This window comes from Nannospalax galili, unplaced genomic scaffold (assembly GCF_000622305.1).
Source record: "Nannospalax galili isolate Female #2095 unplaced genomic scaffold, S.galili_v1.0 scaffold1454, whole genome shotgun sequence".
NCBI lineage: Eukaryota > Metazoa > Chordata > Mammalia > Rodentia > Spalacidae > Nannospalax > Nannospalax galili.
Window position 1 is genome coordinate 1,376,031 of NW_008334056.1, and position 20,606 is coordinate 1,396,636.

Sequence of the window (20,606 nt, forward strand, 5' to 3'; positions counted from 1 at the left end):
GGTTCCTGCCCTGAGTTCCTACCTTGGGCTCCCTGATGAACTGTGACCTGGGAGTTGTAAGCTGAATAAACTCTTTCCTCCCCAAGTTGGTATTGGTCAGAGTATTCTGTCACAGCAATGAAGAAACAAACCAGAACAACAGGCATGTGTCATCACACTCGGCGTAGAGCCTCTTGTTCTCAACACCAAGCTTCAGAAACAGAATTCTTCTGTAGTGATTTAAAATTTTTTAAAATTTATTTTTATGTGTATGAGTGTTTTGACTGCATGTATGTAAGTGCACCATGTGTGTGCAGTGCCCATGGAAGCCAAGGGGGCATCGGATTCTTTGATACTGGAGTTACAGATGGTTGCTAGCTGCCATGTGGGTGCTGGGAACCAAACCTGGGTCCTCTTCAAGAGCAGCCAGTGCTCTTAGCTACTGAGCATCTCTCCATCCCCTTTTAGTGCTTTTGTTTAGTAATTTAGACACTCCTGATGTCCCAGAACCTTTGGACTGCTCACCAAGCTTGTTCATGTAGACCAGTATTTCCCTTCCATCTCTTCTGTGTCTAGGTCTTAAAACCTTTGCTATATTTCCTAAGTTGGGGCTTTCTGTTTTAGTTGGCTAAATTACGCATTTTTGTCATGATTGAAAAATTTTACTTGCCAAAAAGAAATAAAAACATGGGTAGAATTTTTTAAATTTTAAGTAGATTTATTTGAATCATATCTTGTTCTAATTATCATGGTTTTGTGAAATTCCAATAATGATTTAAGATTTAAAATTTGAAATGCCTACTTGTATTTTACATGGGTAGAGTTGGTTTTGGTGTGCATATGGTGACTTAAAGGCTCTCCTTTTGGGTGGACAGCCTGTAAAAGACTTCCCTGCCTGCTCCGGCTAGTGCCAGCCTGCACACCTGCATATGGTACATCTGCATCAGGCCAGTTGTTCACGTTCTTCAAACAGGTGAGAGAATTGTAAAATTATCCAAGTGATGTCTGCATACATGACCTCTGGTAACACATATTTTAAAGTCACATGTGTTAGGTTAGAAAATCCACAGGAGTAATGACTGAAGACTGTAGAAATAAGTGGTTTGAAATGTGCATTCTGGTCTTTGTATGCGGTGAGTACTGAAACATGTTGGCTGAACGTTAGATTTCAGAAATAAGTAACAGTGAACCCCTAAATTTATGGAAGTGGTTTGCCTGTTATTTCTGGAATGGATCTGTCCTGTGCAATGCAGTACCGTAATGAAGACCCGATTTCCCTCCTGTTCTGCAGGTATACTCCAGCACCCGGACGGCACAGTTCTGAAGCAGTTACAGCCACCGCCACGGGGCCCGAGAGAGCTGGAATTTTATAATATGGTAAGTGATGTAAGATGTGCTTAAAGGGCTTTTCACTTCTCCGCAGTCACTCGCAATAAGAAACGTGTGACAGCGTCTCCTAGTTGATGGTGTGTGGCAGAAGCAGAGGCTGTGTGCGGAGCAGCGCTTCCTTCCCCGAGGTGATCTGCTCCTTCTCATGTGAAGGGCTCTTAGTCTCAGTCAGCGAACGGGCCATGACCCCAGTGTGAAGGACACTTGGAGTGTTTGGAGTTCTCAGTGCTGAGTTAGCTAAGTGTTCTTAGCACAGTTTCTTAGAGTCATTTTTGTTTTGTGTTACTTTTTGAGCCAAGGTCTTCTGAGAATCCCGGGCTGGCCTCGGCTTCACAGCGCTCCTGCCTCCGAGTCCTAAACTTGCTTCCCTGCACTGTGACTCTGGTGGGGAGAAAGTCCATTCTTACGAGCCTTGGGATATTTTTAGGATGTTCCATGACCAGAGCTTCTTTCCTAACTGCAAAACATTTTAACCACCCAGAAGACACCCTCGTACACCCTGTGCCACGGGTTACCACGGTCTTCCTTCCCTGTCCTGTCCTCCCGGTCTGCTGTCTGTGGTCTTGCCTGCCCGTGGTGTTTCGTACAAATGAAGTCATGCAAAATGACACTTTTGGTGTCCTGAGCTTGTCTGCTGTGACGTTTATGGTCCGCTGCATTGTAACGTGTCCTGCTTCTTTGAATTTGCTAACCCTGTGGTGGATGTTGGGTTGTTTTACCTTCGGATTTCTGATGACAGTGCTGTTATGAGTGTTTGTGTATGTGTAGCTGCTTGCTTTGACTTCTTTGGGGTATAGAAGAGTGAAATTCTTAGGCTATTTGTTAAGTGTGTGCCTGTGTGTAAGGAGGCGGAAGTTGACGTCACATGCTTCCCCATCACTTCCCACTCTAGTTTTGAAACAGTTTCCCACTGAATTTGAAGCTTGCCATTTCCGTAGGTTAACTGATCAGTGAGTCCCTAGGATTTACTTGTCCCCCTCCCCCATGGCCATCCTAGCCCCCTGCCAGGGTTACAGGTGCACACTACCATGCCCAACTTTTATGTGGGTGCTGTGGATCCAAACTCAGGTCCCCATGCTCATACACCGAGTGTGTGACCACTGGGCCTTCTCCCTAGCCTGTTGTTGGGTAATGCTACATTTAAGGTTTGGAGGCACTGTCCAGTGTTTTCTGGAGTGGCTGCGGTCTCCTGTTCTTCCACTGTCTGATCAGGCTGCTCTCGCTACGTTTCCCACACTTCCTGTTTCCTAGTTTGTTTGTTTGGTTTTTCTTTTTTTCTTTTTAAGATGGCATCCTGGTGATTGTGACGTGTCATCTCATAACTTGTTTTGAGTGGTGTTTCCCTGGTGACTGGCGTTGAGAATCTTCACATGTAGGGACTGGCTCTTGTGTGTCTTCTCTACGGTCATGCCTGTTCAGCTCTTCATCCTGTTTTGTATTTGACTTGTATAAAAGTTTCAGGTGCATAGTTAGGTGGCTGCATTTGTGGCTGTGGGCTCCTCACCAGCCGCACTGTTTGCAGGTGTGGGCTCCTCTGCAGCTGTCTCTTCATGGTCTTGGTGGTGTCGTGCAAGACAAAAGACCTACGAGTTGGTGGCGTCAGCCCTGTCTGTGGCTTGTTGCTGTTTAGTTTTCTGTTGCTTGTGTCCTTTTGTCGCATCTAAGCAGCTGACGGGGCTGGAGAGGTGGCTCGGTAGTTAAGAGCACTTGTTACTCTTCCTCCCACTCCAGGCCCAATGGGTTCCAGGGTTGCCTTATGGTTCCAGGGTTGCACATACATGGTGCACATACATGCAGGCAAGACACTCACACGTAAAATCAAAATAAATTTTATAATCTTTTAAAAATAAACAGCTATTAAGAACACCGGCTGTTCTTGCAAAGGACCTGGATTTGGTTCCCAGCATGCACATGGTGGCTAATAACCAATGATAACTCCAGTTCCAGGGTTCTGATGCTCTCTTCTGACTTCTGTAGGCGTTGCACACACAGTGCACTTATGTACACGCATGCATAAACACTCATGCACATAGAAAAGCAATAAATAAAATTTTTTTGAAAGGAGCAATTGCCTATTCCAAAGTCATAAAGGCCCTGCTTATTTTTTTTTTTCCTAGGAATTGTGTAACTTTTACTCATAAATTTAGTTCCTCAGAATATTTTTGTGAGTGAAACTCACTGTTGAAATGGCTGTGTTTTCCCCAGGGAGCTGTTTCTGTGACCTTATCAAAAATCAGTTGACTATAAATAAAGGAGAGCTGTTTTCAGGGAATGCAGGTGAGCTGGAACGGGGAGGCAGGAAGCGGATTCCTACCAGGAGGCTCACGGGCTCTGGTCTGTTCCCTAGCTAAGTGTGTACCCTCTACTGATTATCGTAGCTGGGTAGTAAGTTTGACATTGGGTAACATGAGCTCCCCAAATTTGCTTTATTTGAAAATGATTCTGGCTGTTCTGGGTTCCTTGTATTTCTGTTTGTATTTAACATCAAGGTGTCAGTTTTTGCCAAAAAGCCAAGTGGAGCCTTTTGTGGACTTCTGTATTTCAGTTTGGGGGATTACTGACATGGAGTTTCGGCTCTTAGTCTTTCAGATGATATTAACTGATTTCAGATGATGTGAACCGCTCTCTCTTTGAAGTCAGCATTTGATCACAACAGCAGTCTGTGCTGGGTCAGGTGTAGCCCGTGCTTTGTCAGTGGGCTTGGTTTCATCATCTCACTCAGGAATTGTGTCTTTATTCGTGAGGAATAGTTGTTTGTATTTTGAGACAGGGTCTTGCTCTGTAGCCTAGGAACTTACTGTGAAGCCCAGAGTGGCCTTAGACGAGCAGTCTTCTGTCTTGGTCTCCCAGGTGCTGGTGTTACAGGTGTGCACCAACCACCTCGCCGGCCCATTGGTTGAGTTTTGTTCAGTGCTGACGCTTGCACTGATTCTGAGAGTGTAGAAATGCCCTCCCACCCCACTGGAAGCTCCGTGCTCCCATGCTACTTCCATTAGTCTGTCTTACCTGTGTTTCTGGTCCCTCTGAAAGTGCTGCTCAGTGTGGCGATCACTGGACAGAAAAAGCAGAGGTTTGAGCAGATCGTAGTGAGGGGGATAGGTGGCGTGTGTCTCTCAGGCTGCCCTAACAAAGGAGTTCGGTGTTCGCCTTAAAATACAGGAATTTGGTCAGGCTTGGTGGCACACACCTTTAATCTCAGCAGTAGCAGAAGCAGAGGCAGGTGGATCTCTGAGACTAAGGCCAACCTAGTCTACATAGTGAGTTTCAGACCAGCCAGGGTTACAAGGAGACCCTGCCTCAAACAAACAAACAAACAAACAAAAACCCTCAAAATAAGCCCCCCCCAAGCAGACATTTGATTTTCACAGTTGTGGAGTCTTGGCCTTCGGGGTTGGCTGCAGTCAGGAAGGGCTTCCTCTGCAGACCTCTCTCCCTCACCTGTCCATGGCTGTATTGTGTCTTCTCATAATCTCATTGTGTGCTGTGTCCTGTTCTCGGGCTTTCTAAGAACGCCATCATAGCAGCGACCTCATTTTAACTGTAATGATCTCCTGTAGTTGCTCTCCACGTATGGTCAGTCCTGTTCTGAGATCCTGGAGTTAGGACATGGTAAGTGAATTTTGGAGGCTCACCACTCAGCCTATAACAGTGGGTTGGATTTCTGAGAAGTCAAAGCTTGTCTTCTTTCCTCTTGAGAGTGACAAGATACAGGACTCGAAGGGTTGGGATTATACAGTGTCTCTCAGCTTTCAGCTCCAGTGTGTGTGACTGCCACGAGGTGTTCCCACACCTGTGCCCTCTGAGGATGTGTGGTATCCAGCGTGTGTGACTGCTGGCCGGGAGCTGCCCCCACGCGTGTGCTCACTGAGGACACGCATGCTGCTCCTCAGTGCACAGCAGTTTTCAGGGACCTTTTCATGGAAAGAGTAACTTAATTTTTAAATTTTATTTCCCCTCCCTTTTACATTCAAGGTTCGGGTTCTGGTAAATGAAATTCTGTTACATAGATGTCTCAGGAATTTATCACGACACCATTTTGACCTGTGTAGGTCTTCTCACTCATAAAATTACTTGGCCGTTTAGACTTAAGGCCCTCAAACCATATTTTTTTTTAATAAAAATTGCTTCATATATATAGAATAGATAATATCTAGAAGATTTTATTTAATTTGTTTAGGGAGAGAACCAGGCAGGTGTTAAACATAGTTCAAGGAGCCAGGGAAATGGCTCAGCCGATAGAGGTACTTGCTGCCAAGCCTGACAGTCCGAGTTTGATGGGGACCCACTTTGTGGAAGGAGAGAGCTGGCCTCCTCAAGTTGTCTTCTTCATACACACGAGATGTGAAAATAAATGCAAGAAACTAAAAATGGTTTAGATGAGAAGCGAGAGCCTAACTTGGTAGGGAGAGGCTGAGTGAACGGAGTACACTCTAAACCCTTCTTCCTCCAGGGTCTGGGCAGTAGCTAGCAGGCCCCCACTAGCCAAATGTGTGGCCATGTGTAAGGAGATTGTTTTAAATTTGGTAGCAGTTATATACAACTTACTTAGTGGTAAATGGTTGAAAGACACGCTAAGTACACTTGATGACCAGGAGGACTGTGCTATATGCAATAGCTCTTCTTTACTTGGCTGTACTGCCGTCTGGAACCCATACCATTTGAATTGTGACCAGTGGTTTGGTTTTGAGAAGTGTTCAGGGTTGTGTCATAAGGCATTCGGAGGCACTGACCAGCCCTGTGTGTTCAGGTTTACGCTGCTGACTGTGCTGATGCTGTTCTTGTGGAGCTGCGGAAACATCTGCCCAAATACTACGGCGTCTGGTCGCCGCCCACTGCACCTGACGGTAAGGTTTTCCCGAATGGGCATTGTCTAGCTGTAGTCATGCGGCTGGCCTTACAAATGCTTTCTGTCACACAAACCTAGTGTGTGCTATAAAAACAGCCTGGTGCCTTTCTTTTCTCCACTAAAGGAAACACATTGATATTCTGCTTTTCATTGACATTTTGTAAGTGACATAAATAAGTTAAATGATACATCTCTTATATTTGCATGAGAGTACTTTTTAATACTTTATTAATTTACATATGTCCTCCTTCCTAATTTTTGTACCTTTTCTTTTCCCATTTGGCACATGAAATATGTACGAAGAAAGGTTTTTTTAATCTAAAGAATAAAAAATCGAAAATCAAGCAGAAGTATTTTCTCTGCATGGCTTTGTCGCCTTCACCTGCAGGCTCTAAATTGCAGTCTCTTGGAAAACACTAACGTGTCCTCGAGGATGAAATGAGACCCTGTGGGTTGGCGTTGGAGTCGAAGGGTACGCTCTGCCAAGTCCAATCTGGGGCTTTCCTGTGCAGGCCTTAAGGCTGCAGTCGGAGGCTTTCCTCTCCTCACTTGTCTTTTCTTTTTTTCCTTGGATATTTTTATTGACTCTGAGAATTTCATCTCTTCTGATCCTACTCGGACCCTGTCCCCCATCTCCACCCCTACCTTACTAAACCCCAACTCCATGCCCTCTGTTGTTCTCTTTGAAGCTGTGGAGTCTGATTTGTGTCCCTGGTGGTCTTTGGTGTGGGTCCATTTTCTGGGGCCCTGTCGGCCTGTCCAGCATCACAAAGAAAGCACCTTAAAGAAAACTGACCCTTCCTCTCCCAGCAGCTAGCGGTTGGCAGCGGTGCTCAGCTAGGGAGAGGCTTCTGGCTCACTTCCCCCTCTGCTGGCTGGGATTTTGTCTGGCTTGAGCTTGCATTGGTCTTGTGCATGTTGTCACAATTGCTGTGAGTTCATATGTGCAACTGCCCTGTCATCTGGAAAACGACTGCTTCCTTGTAGGCGTCTACCACCTCTGGTCCTCACAGCCTTTCCACTCCAGTTCCATAGTGGTCCCTGAGCCTTGGGACGAGAGGGTGTGACGTAGGTGTCCCCCTTAGGGTGGAACATTCCACAGTCTCTTATTCTCTGCACATTGATGAATTGAGTGTCTCTGTGTTAATTACCATCTGCTGGAAAAACAAACTTCTCTGGTGAGAGTTGAGATGCACTGATCTGTGGGTGTGACAGTAAGCCGTCAGGAGTCAGTCAGTACTGTGTCCCTTTAGCAGAGTGACAGCAGTAGGTTCTGCCTGCAGTTTGTGAACTGTGAAGCCACAGGTTCTCGGCCCTGATAGCAGTGACAGGTTTAAGCTCCATCTTGTGAACCAGGCCTTAAATCCAATCAGAAGTTGGTTGATCACTCCATAAGATTCATGCCACTAATGCGCCAGTGGATGTATTTTGCCAGGTGAGTTGTTACAGCTTGCAGGATGTACAGCTGGGTAAGGCTGGTGATTGCTTTCCTGTTCCGGTAGCATGCGCAGCACCCAGCAGCACTGTGAAAACCAGCAGGGACGAAGCTTGAGGTCAGTGCCAGCTTGGTTTCTCCTCGTTGGTGCCTCAGCAGAGGGCCTGCCATCCGGCATTGTTTGTTTGAGGGTCTATGATCTCCCTCCCACACCAACAACTTCAAAAGAGGGAATCCTTTTGATTATGAACTCAGTGTTTCAGGTATCACTAGGAGGGTATCATGGTTTCTCCCTTGGGGCTCCTTGGCTGAAGAATGGTGAGTCCATGGCTACACCTGTCGAGGTCCTCGCAGCCTGTTCTTTCCACCTTATCTGAAGTACAGAGTCCTTCTCCAGGGATGTTTGTATATGCACAGCTTTCCAGATGTAGGGCCCAGTCGCTCTTAATGTTCTGAAGGTGGTCATTATGGTGTGAGTGGTGTGCCTGTGTTTATGACTGTGAGCCGACCTGGAAGACGGGTATGGGATTTTCCCAAACCTTCAGATTGTGGAGCATTTTGGATTTGAGGTTTTGACTAGGGGTGCTGGGTTTAGTCCTTCTCTCCTTGTTCTGGTTCGTTGTCTTTTGGCTTAAAGGTCTTTTCTTTTGGGTTCAAGTGAGAAGCCCTGTCTCACTAAGTAAGGTGGAGAAGAGTTGCGGAAGATGCTCATTGTCAACCCCCGGCTGCCACATAAGCACATGAATGTGTGTACATACCACACACATGCATGCACACCATATGCACATGAAAAAAGTAATTTCATACAGTTGATGATGGTATAAGATTGCACAAAGTTATTGAAAATGAAGAGAATTCATCCATTATGTTAAAATATGTAATTAAACATCAACTAAATGTAAGTTTTATACTATAAGTTTTAATAAACTATAGAAACTCTGAACACTTTTTAAATGAATTCATGAATAAATGCTAGATCAGGCCATAGTTCTTGACACTTGTGGTACTATGGTCTTTTGAATGAACTCCACGTATCTGTGAAGAGCAGACCCCTGTTATCACTGTTCAGTTCCAGCACTAAGCTATGCACTGTGTCTCTCGTAGATCTGGGATTTACTAAAGCAAAGCCTTGGACTCTGAAAGACTGGGAATTGGTTGTTCGACACAGAGCTCCCAAAGTTTAAAACTCAGTCCAGTTAATGATGCTGCTGTCTCTATGACTTAGATATTTATGTAAGCATATATGTGTGTGTGTGTGTGTGTGTGTGTGTGTGTGTATGTGTGTGTATATATATATATAAAATCAACTATCATTTTTCAATACTCAAAATTCTATTTTATAAGCTACAGCTTAATGAAGTAATTATAAGAAATTCCCTAAGCATCATGCTAATGTAGTCTAATTCATTGATCTTGGCTGTAGCAAACTCAACCTATTCCAGTGAGAGTGTTTTTATCTTATTCTTATCAGGGTTTTTAGTACATCCTAAATTTTCTTTTTTACCATTATCATTATCTCTTTTCTGGTTGTTGTTTTTGGAGACTGGGTCTCCCTGTAGCCCCAACTGGCCTGGAACTTGCTATGTAGACCAGGCTGGCTTCTATCTCACAGAGATCCATTTGCTTCTTCCTCCTAAGTGCTGGGATTAATGGCGTGCGCCACCACGTCCAGCCCCACCATCATCTTTCTTTGAACTATTAACATAGAAAGCTGTCAGGGCTGGAAAGATGGCTCAGTGGTTAAGAGCACTTGCTGTTCTTATAGAGCACCTGAGTTTGGTTCCCAGCATCCACACAGCAGCTCATAACTGCCTATAACGCCACTTCCAGGAAACCCAGTGCCCTCTTCTAACCTCCAAGGGCACTGCACACATGTGGTACACTTACACACATGCACAGGCTAAACACTCAAGCACATAAAATAAAAGTAATAAAATCCTTTTAAGAAACAGCTGTCACATTTGTTGTGGTGCCTCTTCTACCTGTGGTCTTAACTAATCTATAACCTTTTCCTAGAACAGATAAACTCGGGAAGCAAGCTGGCAGCAGTGTCTGATGCATGTCAGAGAGGGTGGGCCAGCGAGGAGAGCTACAAGTGCAGTGTGACCGCTGAGACCTTGTGAGGCAGCTTGAGATTGGCGATGAGCTTGTGCTTGCAGTCAGAGTTCATTTTAACTTGGGGTAGAATCGATAGGTAATAAGTAGATGTTCTTGTTAATACTTAACTACAGGATAAGATTTAAAGCCTCCGGGTTATGGAGTGCCCATAATAATGGCTTAGTGGCCGTATCTTTATTTCATGGTTATTAAGTTGTATCTGGAAGGTAAGGGTTTGCTCCAGGGAATTATCTTGCATTTTTCTTTATTCTGGACCTTGAAGTTCAACCTGGACCCACTGGTGATATAGCAGCATTGACAGGTGTTCGTGTTTCTCAGACATGTGCACAATTGATATTTACATACACTTGCAAGTAAAATTACAGTGCTCAGTGAGTACCAGGTAGATGCCAAGCATTATGCTAAAAAAAGTGTTATCTACTCCTAAAAGGATCTCTGTGAAGACAAGACTTTTACATTTTGCTTACCTGTATGTCCCAACACAGCGTCTCATACAGTAATTATAGAAAATGCACAGTTGTATTCTGGAGGGGGTAAGGAAAATGGTGGAATACCACTTACGAAACTGGTGTGGACAGTGTCCTGACAGGCCTGGGGTCAATTCTGTCCTTCTCTCTGGGCATTTGGGGCACAGGGAAGGGCCACTAATGACAGAGGCTAACAAGTGGTAGAGTCAGTAAGTGAGCTGAACTTTCTCTTCCTTGAAACTTAAACTTTTGGTTACGACTTGTGAATAGAAGTTCTAGAACCAGATGTGAGTAAACAGGATGGAACCATGTATTACAAGGACATGGGGCTATTTTAGGAAAGTTGGGGCTGTGCGGTGGACCCCAAGATGGAACCAGACCTGGAACCCAGGGTTGGAGTACAGGGGTGTCTTTGTGCTGTGTCCCTAGCCCATCCCTGACTCTTCTGCTTGGTGGTCATCCCCACCAAGGGGCCTCCCTACTTTTCTTGAAGGGATCTAATGTTAGGGCATATGCTGATGACCAGAGACTGGACAGACAGGTTCTCTGATTCCCAGTTCCTAATTTGGAAGACTCGTGCACTGTGGCCAAATTTGCACAAGATGACTGCCCTGCTGAGTGACTGTGATAGGAACTAGGCTCCAGAGGATGACAGGGCCACTTCTGAGAGTTTCTGGGTCACTCCTGAGTTGAACCAACACCATAATACACAACAACACTCTCCATAGCCAAATGTTGTATTAAACTTCTTTATGACATGTAACCAGTGCATTTTATACCACAGCTCAGGGTGTTTAAGGATGAGACCAGCTCCACAACAGTATTTACTCAGTATCAGACAGCCGTATGTTTTCTCCCTCTGTCATTCAGTTCACAGTCCGTCCACTATTGGGTTGTAACCCACACAGAAGCAGTTGTTCCGCTCTGTACCCAGAGCCTGGCTGAAAAGGTTTCAGTTTGGTTCCGCTTCGTGAGGTGGGCCTGTAATGAGATGCCTGTGATCTTTTATGTTCTTGAATCTCAGGGTTGATCTGCTTTGATTCATCCTTATTCTGCTGAATTACTGAAGAATTTGCTAGTAGCATTTTTCAGAGTGAATTAATATTCAGACACACACAGCATCCTGCAAACCTAACGTTTCATGCTCGGCTTATGCTCCATTTTCTTACATGTTGTCCAAGCTGGTGGCCAGGGGCAGAGTGCACAGCTTCAGTTCTTAGGGCCACTTCTGTTGAAGGCTAGAGAGAGGGAGGGCTCAGAGGGTAGGAGTGCTGGCTGGTCTTAGAGTGGACACAGGTGTGGTTCCCAGCACCCACGTGGTGGCTAATAGCCACCTAGAACTCCAGTTCCAGGATGTCTTAGTTTGTTTCTTCGTTGCTGTGACAAAACACTCTGACCACTACCAACTTAGGGAGGAAAGGGTTTATTCAGCTTATATCTCCTGGGTCACAGTTCATCAGGGAGCTCAAGGTAGGAATTCAGGGCAGGAACCCAGAAGCAGGAGCTGGAGCACAGGCCATGGAGGAATGTTGCTTACTGGCTTGCTCCCCTGGCCCTTGCTCAGCCTGCTTTCTTATGCAACACAGGCCCAGCTGTCCAGGGGTGGCACCACCCCCAGTGGGCTGGGCCCTCCCACACGACCCTTCAAGAAGATGCCCCAGGGACATGGCTACAGGCCAGTCCAATAGAGGCAATTCCCCAATTGAGGCTCCCTCAACCCAAGTGTGTCAGGTTGACACTAAAGCTATCCAGCACACAGGGGATCTAATGCCCTCTTCTGACCTCCATGAGCACAGCATACACAGGTTCACATAGATACATAGAACTCTCACACAAATAAGATAAGAAAAAAACAGATTAAGAAAAATAACACTTGCTTTATTCCCTCCCTTTGAATGGCGTTTAGTCAAACTAGGTAGCTGTTGTTTGCCCCCAAGATAAAAGTGCCACTACTGCACCAGTGACATACGCTGTGCTGGCCACTGATGTGGTTATTCGGTCATGAAGCTGGTGTTGGATCATCCACTGATGTTTTCCCTCGGCACCTTCATAGCGCTCTCCAAAGCTCTGAGAGCTGCCTTCAGGGGAAGTGGTTGCAGGTCAGTTGCATCTCTATTGCTCCAAATCTGTGTCTGAAGTATGTCCTGTCTTCAGCAGTAGGGTCTTACCTTCAAGTTCTAGGAGGCCATCAGGGGCTGTAGCAATAGCCTGAGTAATTTTTGGCCAACAACTCAAAGGACGGTTTCTCCTGTCTGGCACTGTTTCTTGTTATGTAGCCTTTAGGTGCATACATAGACTCATGTAGAGATAATGTATGTGTAATTTGTCAGTAGGCTGTTGGACTAATATGGTTCCCTCTGGTTTTTTTAAACTAGCCAGGCATTATTTATCTATTCTCTCCCTTCCTCCCTCCCCGCCTCCCGCCATGGTTACCCCATTTCCCCCATTTCTCCTTTACTAATACCCTTCTCCTACGGTCCCACCTCCCTTGAGCTCCCCCTTTCCCTTTATCCCCGAGGCTCCTTGTATAACCTTCCCTCCCTCCCATTTAAATAATCCCATTTTTATCCATATCTCCCTTATTAACACCTGTTACCTATTGTTCTCTCTCCGATTCTTTCTTTTCCTTTACCTCCCTGGTTTCTTTAATTATCCTGGTTCCTCTAGTTATGTCTAGATACATACTCACTTATAAGGATTTGGTGCTAGGATCCAATCTATATGAGGGGGAACATGCGTCATTTGTTTTTCTGAGTCTGTGTTACTTCACTTAGTATAACAGTTTCTAGTTCCATCCATTTACCTGCAAATTTCATGATTTCATCTTGGAGTTGTGGAGGTGATACAGAATCTGAAGGGCCGCCCTGGGCTGCGTCCTTTCTGGACTGCTGGCTTGCGGTCGCCTTTTAGAAACAGGTGCTTGGTACACCCAGCTCCTGAAGGGGGACATCATGTCCTTTGCCTTTGATGTCTAGAACCTTGCCTCGTGGGCCACGTCTCGGCTGCTAGTGCCCCTCTGCTGGGCTGCTGTTCCTGTCTTGTCATGTTTGGCCTTCCGTCCACATAGGCATACCCACCTTTGCACTCCCTTGGCTGAGGGACACTGTGTACTTGCTTACCCCTTGCCCTCTGCCGATGTATGCCTGTTAAATCCGAGGACTTGAAAAGCTTTCGAATTTGGCTCAGCACAGACTTTTTATTGTAATTTAAAAGCTGCTGTTGGGGTGGGACAGGGCAGAGGACATTCGTGTCGGGCTTCTCTTACCCTTTTACTTAATTCCGTGGAAACATATGCCTTTTCTAACCCGATAGCAGCATCTACTCCTCTGTCTTTGAGGAGACTTTTTAGGAGAGGGTTTTCTCTATTCATGAGCACAGGCGGGTGTGAGCCACAGCACATGTGTAGTGGTCAGAGGACAACCCTGGGTGTCTGTCTGTGTATTCCTCCTTGTTTGAGACAGGCTCTCTCGTTTACTGCTGCATGTGCCAGGTAGCTGGCTTGCAAGATCCTGAAGAGTCTCTGGTCCCCACCTCCCATCTATGAGTAGGAGTGGTTGGATTGCAGGCAGACCTGATGTGTCTGTCTTTATGTGGGTTCTGGGGATTCTAACTCTGATCTGTGTCCCCAGCCCCAAAAGAAGTGTTTCTTATTACACTTGTAACTAAAACACAAGTCATAATGTCATTGAGGATTTTGAGAGGATCGCTTTACTTAGGAGAGGGGGAGAATCTCATCCCCCACCTTTTCCTCCTTGTGACTTTGCTTTCAAGGCCAGACTGTGAGAAGTGCATGTTAACTGGGGCTTCCATAGTACTGTATGAAGTATTCTGTGGGATGATGTGTGCAGGATGCTAAGGTTTGCAGACTGGCTTTTGAGCTGTCTGTGTTCTAAAAAGCACATTTGTAAGAGCGCACATTTGGAGGTGATTGTTGGTTGCATTCAGAAGGGGCACTGCTCCTGACCCCTGCACTGCTGTTGCTTACAGGATTGTATGTCACTGGATTTATGTCTTGCAAGACTTTCTCTGTTACATTTATGCTTGTTACGAATTGGATTTATTTTAACTTTTTTCTAGCATTTCTTCTTTTTTTTCTTGGAAATTATTTGAATAATATGATTGCCTGTCATTAATTAAGATTTCTCTTAAATAACAGATGTATACCTAAAACTGGAAGATGTGACTCATAAATTTAATAAGCCCTGTATAATGGATGTAAAGATAGGACGGAAGAGCTACGATCCTTTTGCCTCATCTGAGAAGATTGGGCAGCAGGTCAGCAAGTACCCACTAATGGAAGAGATTGGGTTCTTGGTGCTCGGCATGAGGGTAAGGGTGATGATTCCTGCAAAGTGCACGTTTCTCTTTACATATCATTCCATCGGAAACTCCACAGTACGAGTAGACGAGGACAGTGTGCTCTGGGTTGGGGTGTCTGCGGCTGCCCATGCAGTGTGGTGAGGGCAGGTTCAGCTCTGCTGTTCACTGGTTTGCATTTGCTCTTGACACCCAGTAGGTAATTAACACAAGTGACCAGGCCTCAGCGATGTGACTGGTGACTTTCTTTTGTAATCTTGTTTTTAAGAAGTTTTAAGTTTAGGTGCGCAATAAATATTAAAAGTAAACATTATTTATGGCTTACCTATAAGAATACTATTTACATATTTGATAATTTTTCTATATTTTAAAGAGAAAAATTAAAATATTTTAGATTTTCATTTAGAACCATTGCTTTATTTATATATAGTTCTGTGGTGGGTTAGTATTATTTTTTTTAATTTACTTAATGTATTTTTTTGGTCTTTTTGAGACAGGATCTCCCTGTAGCCCCAGCTGTCCTGGCACTATGTAGACCATGCTGGCCTCGAACTCACAGAGATCCACCTGCCTCTGCCTCCCGAGTGCTAGGATTAAAGGTGTGTGCCACCACACCCAGCTAAATGTTTTACTTTTAACTGATAAAAATTTTATGTCTGTGTGGTACTATATGATGCTTTCGTATGTGTTTATAATATATAATGCTGATATCAGGAGCCATGGAGTAATGGACTAATGACAGGCTGCTGTTCCCACCTGGCTGGAAGCTAGTACTGACTGAGGGCTGGGCTTTTGTCCACACAGTGCCGTTTGTCAGCTGGACAGCTTGAGCCTTTTCCTGTTGTGGGGCCACACTGTAAGGAGCCAGAGAGGGCCTAGAGAGGTTCTTGAACTCAAGTAGGAAGCTACTTGCTGTCATATGTGAATGAAATTTGTAGATCATAGTCTGTCACAGGGTCACCTCAGAGTCATAGAAGGGAGCAGAACCTGCCTCTGATAGGGGGAAAGCCAGGTCACAGGACAAATACCAGAGCGCAAAGGATGGAAGGAGAAACTGTGGAGACCATTTCTCAGACAAGCCACGGCTGGGAAGTGCTAAGGGAGTACAGTCCTCTAAACCAATGGTGTGATGTATTCCAGGTGTGTGGAAAACTGGTCATGTCCAGTGATTACTCACACGCAGGAGTGTGTCCAAATGATTCCTGATCTTCCTTTTGAGACACAGGAGTCCAGAGGGGGCGTTGTAGGCGATTGCCTTTGTGATGGCGATGGCGGAGCAAAGCAAATTTGGTATGTGGTTGTACAGAAAATGCGATTGTTCAAGCAGTGTTCATTTTAGGAGAGTACAGTGAACGTGGGCATGTGGAACAGGGCTGGTAGGATGGCTCAGTGACTGCAGGTGCTTCCTCTGCAGGCCTTCTGACCTGAGTTTGACCCCTAGAACTCACAGAAAAGTGCAAGGAGAGAGTCAGCTCCAAGCTGTCCCGACCTCCATAAGCACCCTGTGGTGTGCACGTGGCCCCTGCCCTCCACAGGTTAATAGATAATAAGTTTTGAGAAAGAAAAAGGAACGGTTCTAGCATCCGTGACAAGCTGGGCACCCACAGCAGGCCGCTGAGGCCTTCGCTGCTGGCAGACCCATCGCACACCTCCTGCTTGCCTGCTTTGCTTTGTGCGGATGGTCTTGTTCCGAAAACAGAATCTATCAGACAGCGTGTGCCCATTCCCACTGGTGGGCACACAGCCAGCGCAGCTGTTCTGCCGCTGGACTTGTCATGTCCTCCCTTTCTCTTGGGGTGCAGTCTTCAGCCTGTCCAAAGGGAGCCCTCCCTGGGGCCCTCTGCCTCGCTCCTGTCCAGCGCCCTGGAGCCTTCCAGTGTTCGTTCACTGTTCTTCAATGTCTGCCTGGTCCTTTTTTCTTTCAGGTTTTAAGGAACCCGTCTTTACCATGCTGTGCTATTCAGTTGGGGATTTGTTTTCCCTTCACAACCAAATTGGTTCTTTTCCTTTTTAAATTTATTTTGTTTTATGACAGATGTGTTCTTTTATCACAAAAGCTACTTTGAACACTGGTCTGTCCTCTTTTTCCTGTTTAGCACATCCTGAGATCACAGTGGGGTTGGTGTTCTTACACCATCATTTAACCAGCTTCCTTGGATGATTCCAGACCTTGTTGGTACCTGCCATGTAGCAATGAGTCCTGGGATGAGCCCGCTAGGTAGAGTGCTGGTTTATGCGCATCCACAGTAGATAGATAGCTGTGGGCAGTTTGCTTGATGCCCGGGTCAGTTTTGCGCCCCAGGCAAGGCATTTGCCAGTGTCTGAGATGGTTTTGCTGTTCAGAATTGGGGGAAGAACTCTGCCATGCCAGATCTGGGGCTGTGTGAGCCCTGGGCACTCTTGAGACCCTTTGCTCTCCCTCACGTGGAGACATGCCCTGTGCTCGGCAGACACATCTCACGTAGACAGTCCTTGTTTTTGATTTCTGCATGATGAATACGCTGAGTTAGTGCCTCCGTACTCAGCAGGCACTCAAGGGCCCCGTGTTCTTTGAAGAGGGCGCGTCTTACTTTGTTTCTTATTTTGTACGTTGTGATCTCTTATGTGTTTGGAATTTATTCTGGCATCTTATTTTAGACCAACACCACTTAATAAATAGTCCATCTTTTCCCATTGACTTTAATTTTGTTATCGTATCAGATCAAAGTCTCACAACATATATTACTATCTGGCGTTAAAGTTAGCCCTCCCTTTTAGGATTTTGACTGCCCGGCTCCTGTTTTCCTGGATGAACTTCTTACTGTGCTGGCCAGACTGGTGTCTCACACCTCAGCTGAAGTGATCCCATCGCAGGGCTCCCTTGTAGTTGACAGACATTCATCCATGAACTTTAGTTTATATGATTAAAAAATTAGTAGTTTATGGTCATCTCATTTTAGCTGTGGATTAGCTTTAGTCCAGCTGACACCTTTATGGGGCTGAGTCATCTGGCATGCATGGCATGCACGCCTTTGTGAGCGCTGTGGCCTTAATTGCTGTCTCAGTTCTTTATGGCACGTATGGAAGGAGTCCTCCCTCCTGCAGCACGTCATTTACACATGAAGGTCATGTCTCCTTTAACAGTACCCTTAACCACTACTGCAGTTTGCTTAATGCTTGTATTTGTTTTTGAGTTGATTTTTGGGTGTATGTCCATTTTCTACAGAGAATAATTTTATCTTGACCTTTCTGAATAACTTTTTTTAATACTTTTTTAAAAATACATATTTTATTGTTTTTATGTGTATGAGTTTGTGTATTGTTTGCATGTATGTAAGTGCACAAGTGTCTTGCAATGCCTTGGAGGTCAGAAGATTGCTTCGGATTCCTCTGGAACTGGTCTTAAGGACAATTCATAGCTGCCATGGGGGTGCTGGGAATCAAACCCGGGTCCTCTGCAAGAGAAGTCAGTGCTCTTAACTGCTGAGCCATCTCTCCAGCCCTAAATACCTCTGTTTTTTATCTTATTTGTTTACATTTGCTAATAACTCCAGAATAATGACAGATGCAAATAACGACAAGATGTTTGCAGTGGAACACTTTTTTTTTTTTTTTTTTGGAGACAGGGTCTCCCTGTAGCCCCAGCTGGCCTGGAGCTTGCTGTGTAGACCAAGCTGACCTTGAACTCATAGAGAGCCTCATGAGTGTTGGGGCCGAAGGTGTGTGATACCATGCCCACAGAGATGCTTTCTTTCAGCCCAGCAGCCTGGCTTTGAATTTGCTATGTAGCTGAGATGATCTTGAACCTCTGACCCTCCTGCCTCTGCCTCTTGAGTGCTGGCATTGCAGGTGTGTGTAACCACACGGTTTCGTGTGGGCTGGAGGCTGAATCCAGAGCAATGTGCGTGCTGTGCAAGCACTCTACCTGCTGAGTTTGTTCCCCGTTCTCCCCGCCTCAATTTTTTTTTTTTTTTTTTTTGTCTTTTTGAGACAGTGTCTCCCTGTAGCCCCAGCTGTCCTGGCACTCACTATGTAGATCAGGCTGGCCTTGAACTCACAGAAATCCACCTGCCTCTGCCTCCCGAGTGCTGGGATTAAAGGCGTGCGCCACCATGCCCAGCACTTCAATTTTTTTTTATTCAGGCCTTGGTATAGTTCACGTTGGCTTCAAACTCGCTATGCAGCCAGGGGTGGCCCTAAACTCCTGATTCTTCTCCATCTGTCTCCCAAGTGCTAGGATTACAGGCATCTTACCGTGCTCAGCTAAGCTTTTGATTTTTTTTTTTGTCTTTTTTTTTTTTTTTTTTTTTTTTTTTTTTTGTCTTCTTTTTGAGACAGGGTCTCCCTGTAGCCCCAGCTGTCCTGGAACTCACTATGTAGACCAGGCTGGCCTTGAACTTACAGAGATCCGCCTGCCTCTGCCTCCCAAATGCTGGAATTTACCTAGCCGCTTTTGATATTTTAAAAGAAATTCTCCTCTGTAAGCTTGAGGCTAACTTGTGGTGGATCATTTTATAAATAAATCATTTTATTATATTGAACATGCTTATCACTCTTTGCAGACTTCAGAAGGGAGTGCTCACGGTACTTTGGGTCAACTTCAGCATCCGTTGACCTGGCAGTGTGACTTTTTCTTTTCATATCTGTTGTGAAGTCTGTCAATAGATGTCAATCTGTGATCACCCTGCACTGCTAGGAAAACCCGTCATGGTCAAGGTTGCCCCACAGGTCAGGGTCACGCTTCTCAAGGTTCACTCTTTATCTGGACAGGTTTATCACGTGCACTCCGACAGCTTTGAGACAGAAAACCAGCATTACGGAAGAGGCTTGACGAAGGAGACTCTGAAGGACGGTGAGTACCGGACGCCAGTGCTCTGTCACCGCACACTTAGCAAGAGGACGCCGACATTTTTTAGCTCTCCTTTGGAGTGCTGATTCAGCTTGCAAACTTTTTGAAAAATTAAGCTTAGAGTCACAGAAGTGGATTTGTTGTGACCGTGGTTCCTGATGTCCCCAAACCCTGGGACTGTACGTCCCCCTCTGTTTAATGTTCCCATTCATTTCTTACTGATACCTGTGCTAGCCAGCTTCCCTATACCACAGTCCCTATACCAACTTAAGGAAGCAGTGTTTGGTTCACGCTTGTCTGTGTCACATGACCCAGTAGCTTTGGGCCTCTGGCCACACAGCTCATTCTGGAAGGAGCCTTCTGGGAGTTAAGCTGCTTGGTTCCATGGCAACCAGGAAATAAAGCAATAGGAAGGAGGGGCTGGGACCCAGTCCTTTTGAAGGGCACACCCCTAATGACCTAACTTCCTGTGGTTAGGTCCAGTATCCACTCTGAGTGTACTGCCTCTGAAGACCAAGCTTTCAGCATGCAGGGCCCTGGGAGGACACAGGTCTAAAGTTCAGCCTGTGCACTCTGGACAGTGCTGAGCAGCCGTGCTCCAGTGTCCAGCTCAAACTAAGGCCAAAGGTTGTCCTTAAAAATCACATTTTAAGCCTTCAGACCCAGGAAGCAGAGGCAGGGGGCTCTCTGTGAGTTCAAGGCCAGTTTGATCTACGTGGCACGTTCTAGGCCAGCCAGGCTACAAGTGAGAATCTGTCTCAAAAAGGGGCTGAAAGAAGATGCTTTTTTTTTTTTTTTGTCTTTTTGAGACAGGGTCTCCCTGTAGCCCCAGCTGTCCTGGAACTCACTATGTAGACCAGGCTGGCCTTGAACTCACAGAGATCCGCCTGTCTCTGCCTCCCGAGTGCTGGGACTAAAGGCACGCGCAACCATGCCCGGCAGAAAACGCTTTTTTAAGTGAAGGCCCTGTATTGAATATATTAAATTACTTGTTACATAAGAGACTTTAAAGCTTCCCCTCTGTAGCTCAGTGGTGTTAAAGCTTCTAAAGTGACTCATGAGGAAGCAGGAAGCGGGTAGTGTCAACTGGTTCAGCAAGCATGTTTTTATAAAGTGTGTGATGAAGACCGCAGCAAGGAAATCCTGTGTTGAAAAATAGCTCTGTGCTAGGTTACGTGTGGCCTTCACAGGTACAGTTTACATGTCCTATAGGTTACGTGTGGCCTC

The 20,606-nt window shown here is 45.7% G+C and overlaps 1 protein-coding gene across 1 annotated transcript in view; it reads left to right on the top strand.

Moving 5' to 3' along the window:
* Positions 1 to 20,606, top strand: part of Ipmk (inositol polyphosphate multikinase) — a gene marked incomplete at its 5' end in the record, with an annotated part of 47,429 nt that overhangs the window by 20,460 nt on the left and 6,363 nt on the right. The window contains 4 exons of the mRNA XM_029561560.1: positions 1,271 to 1,356; positions 6,116 to 6,212; positions 14,391 to 14,563; positions 19,301 to 19,382. Coding sequence (XP_029417420.1) covers positions 1,271 to 1,356; positions 6,116 to 6,212; positions 14,391 to 14,563; positions 19,301 to 19,382 — 438 coding nt within the window. The remainder of the gene's footprint in view (positions 1 to 1,270; positions 1,357 to 6,115; positions 6,213 to 14,390; positions 14,564 to 19,300; positions 19,383 to 20,606) is intronic.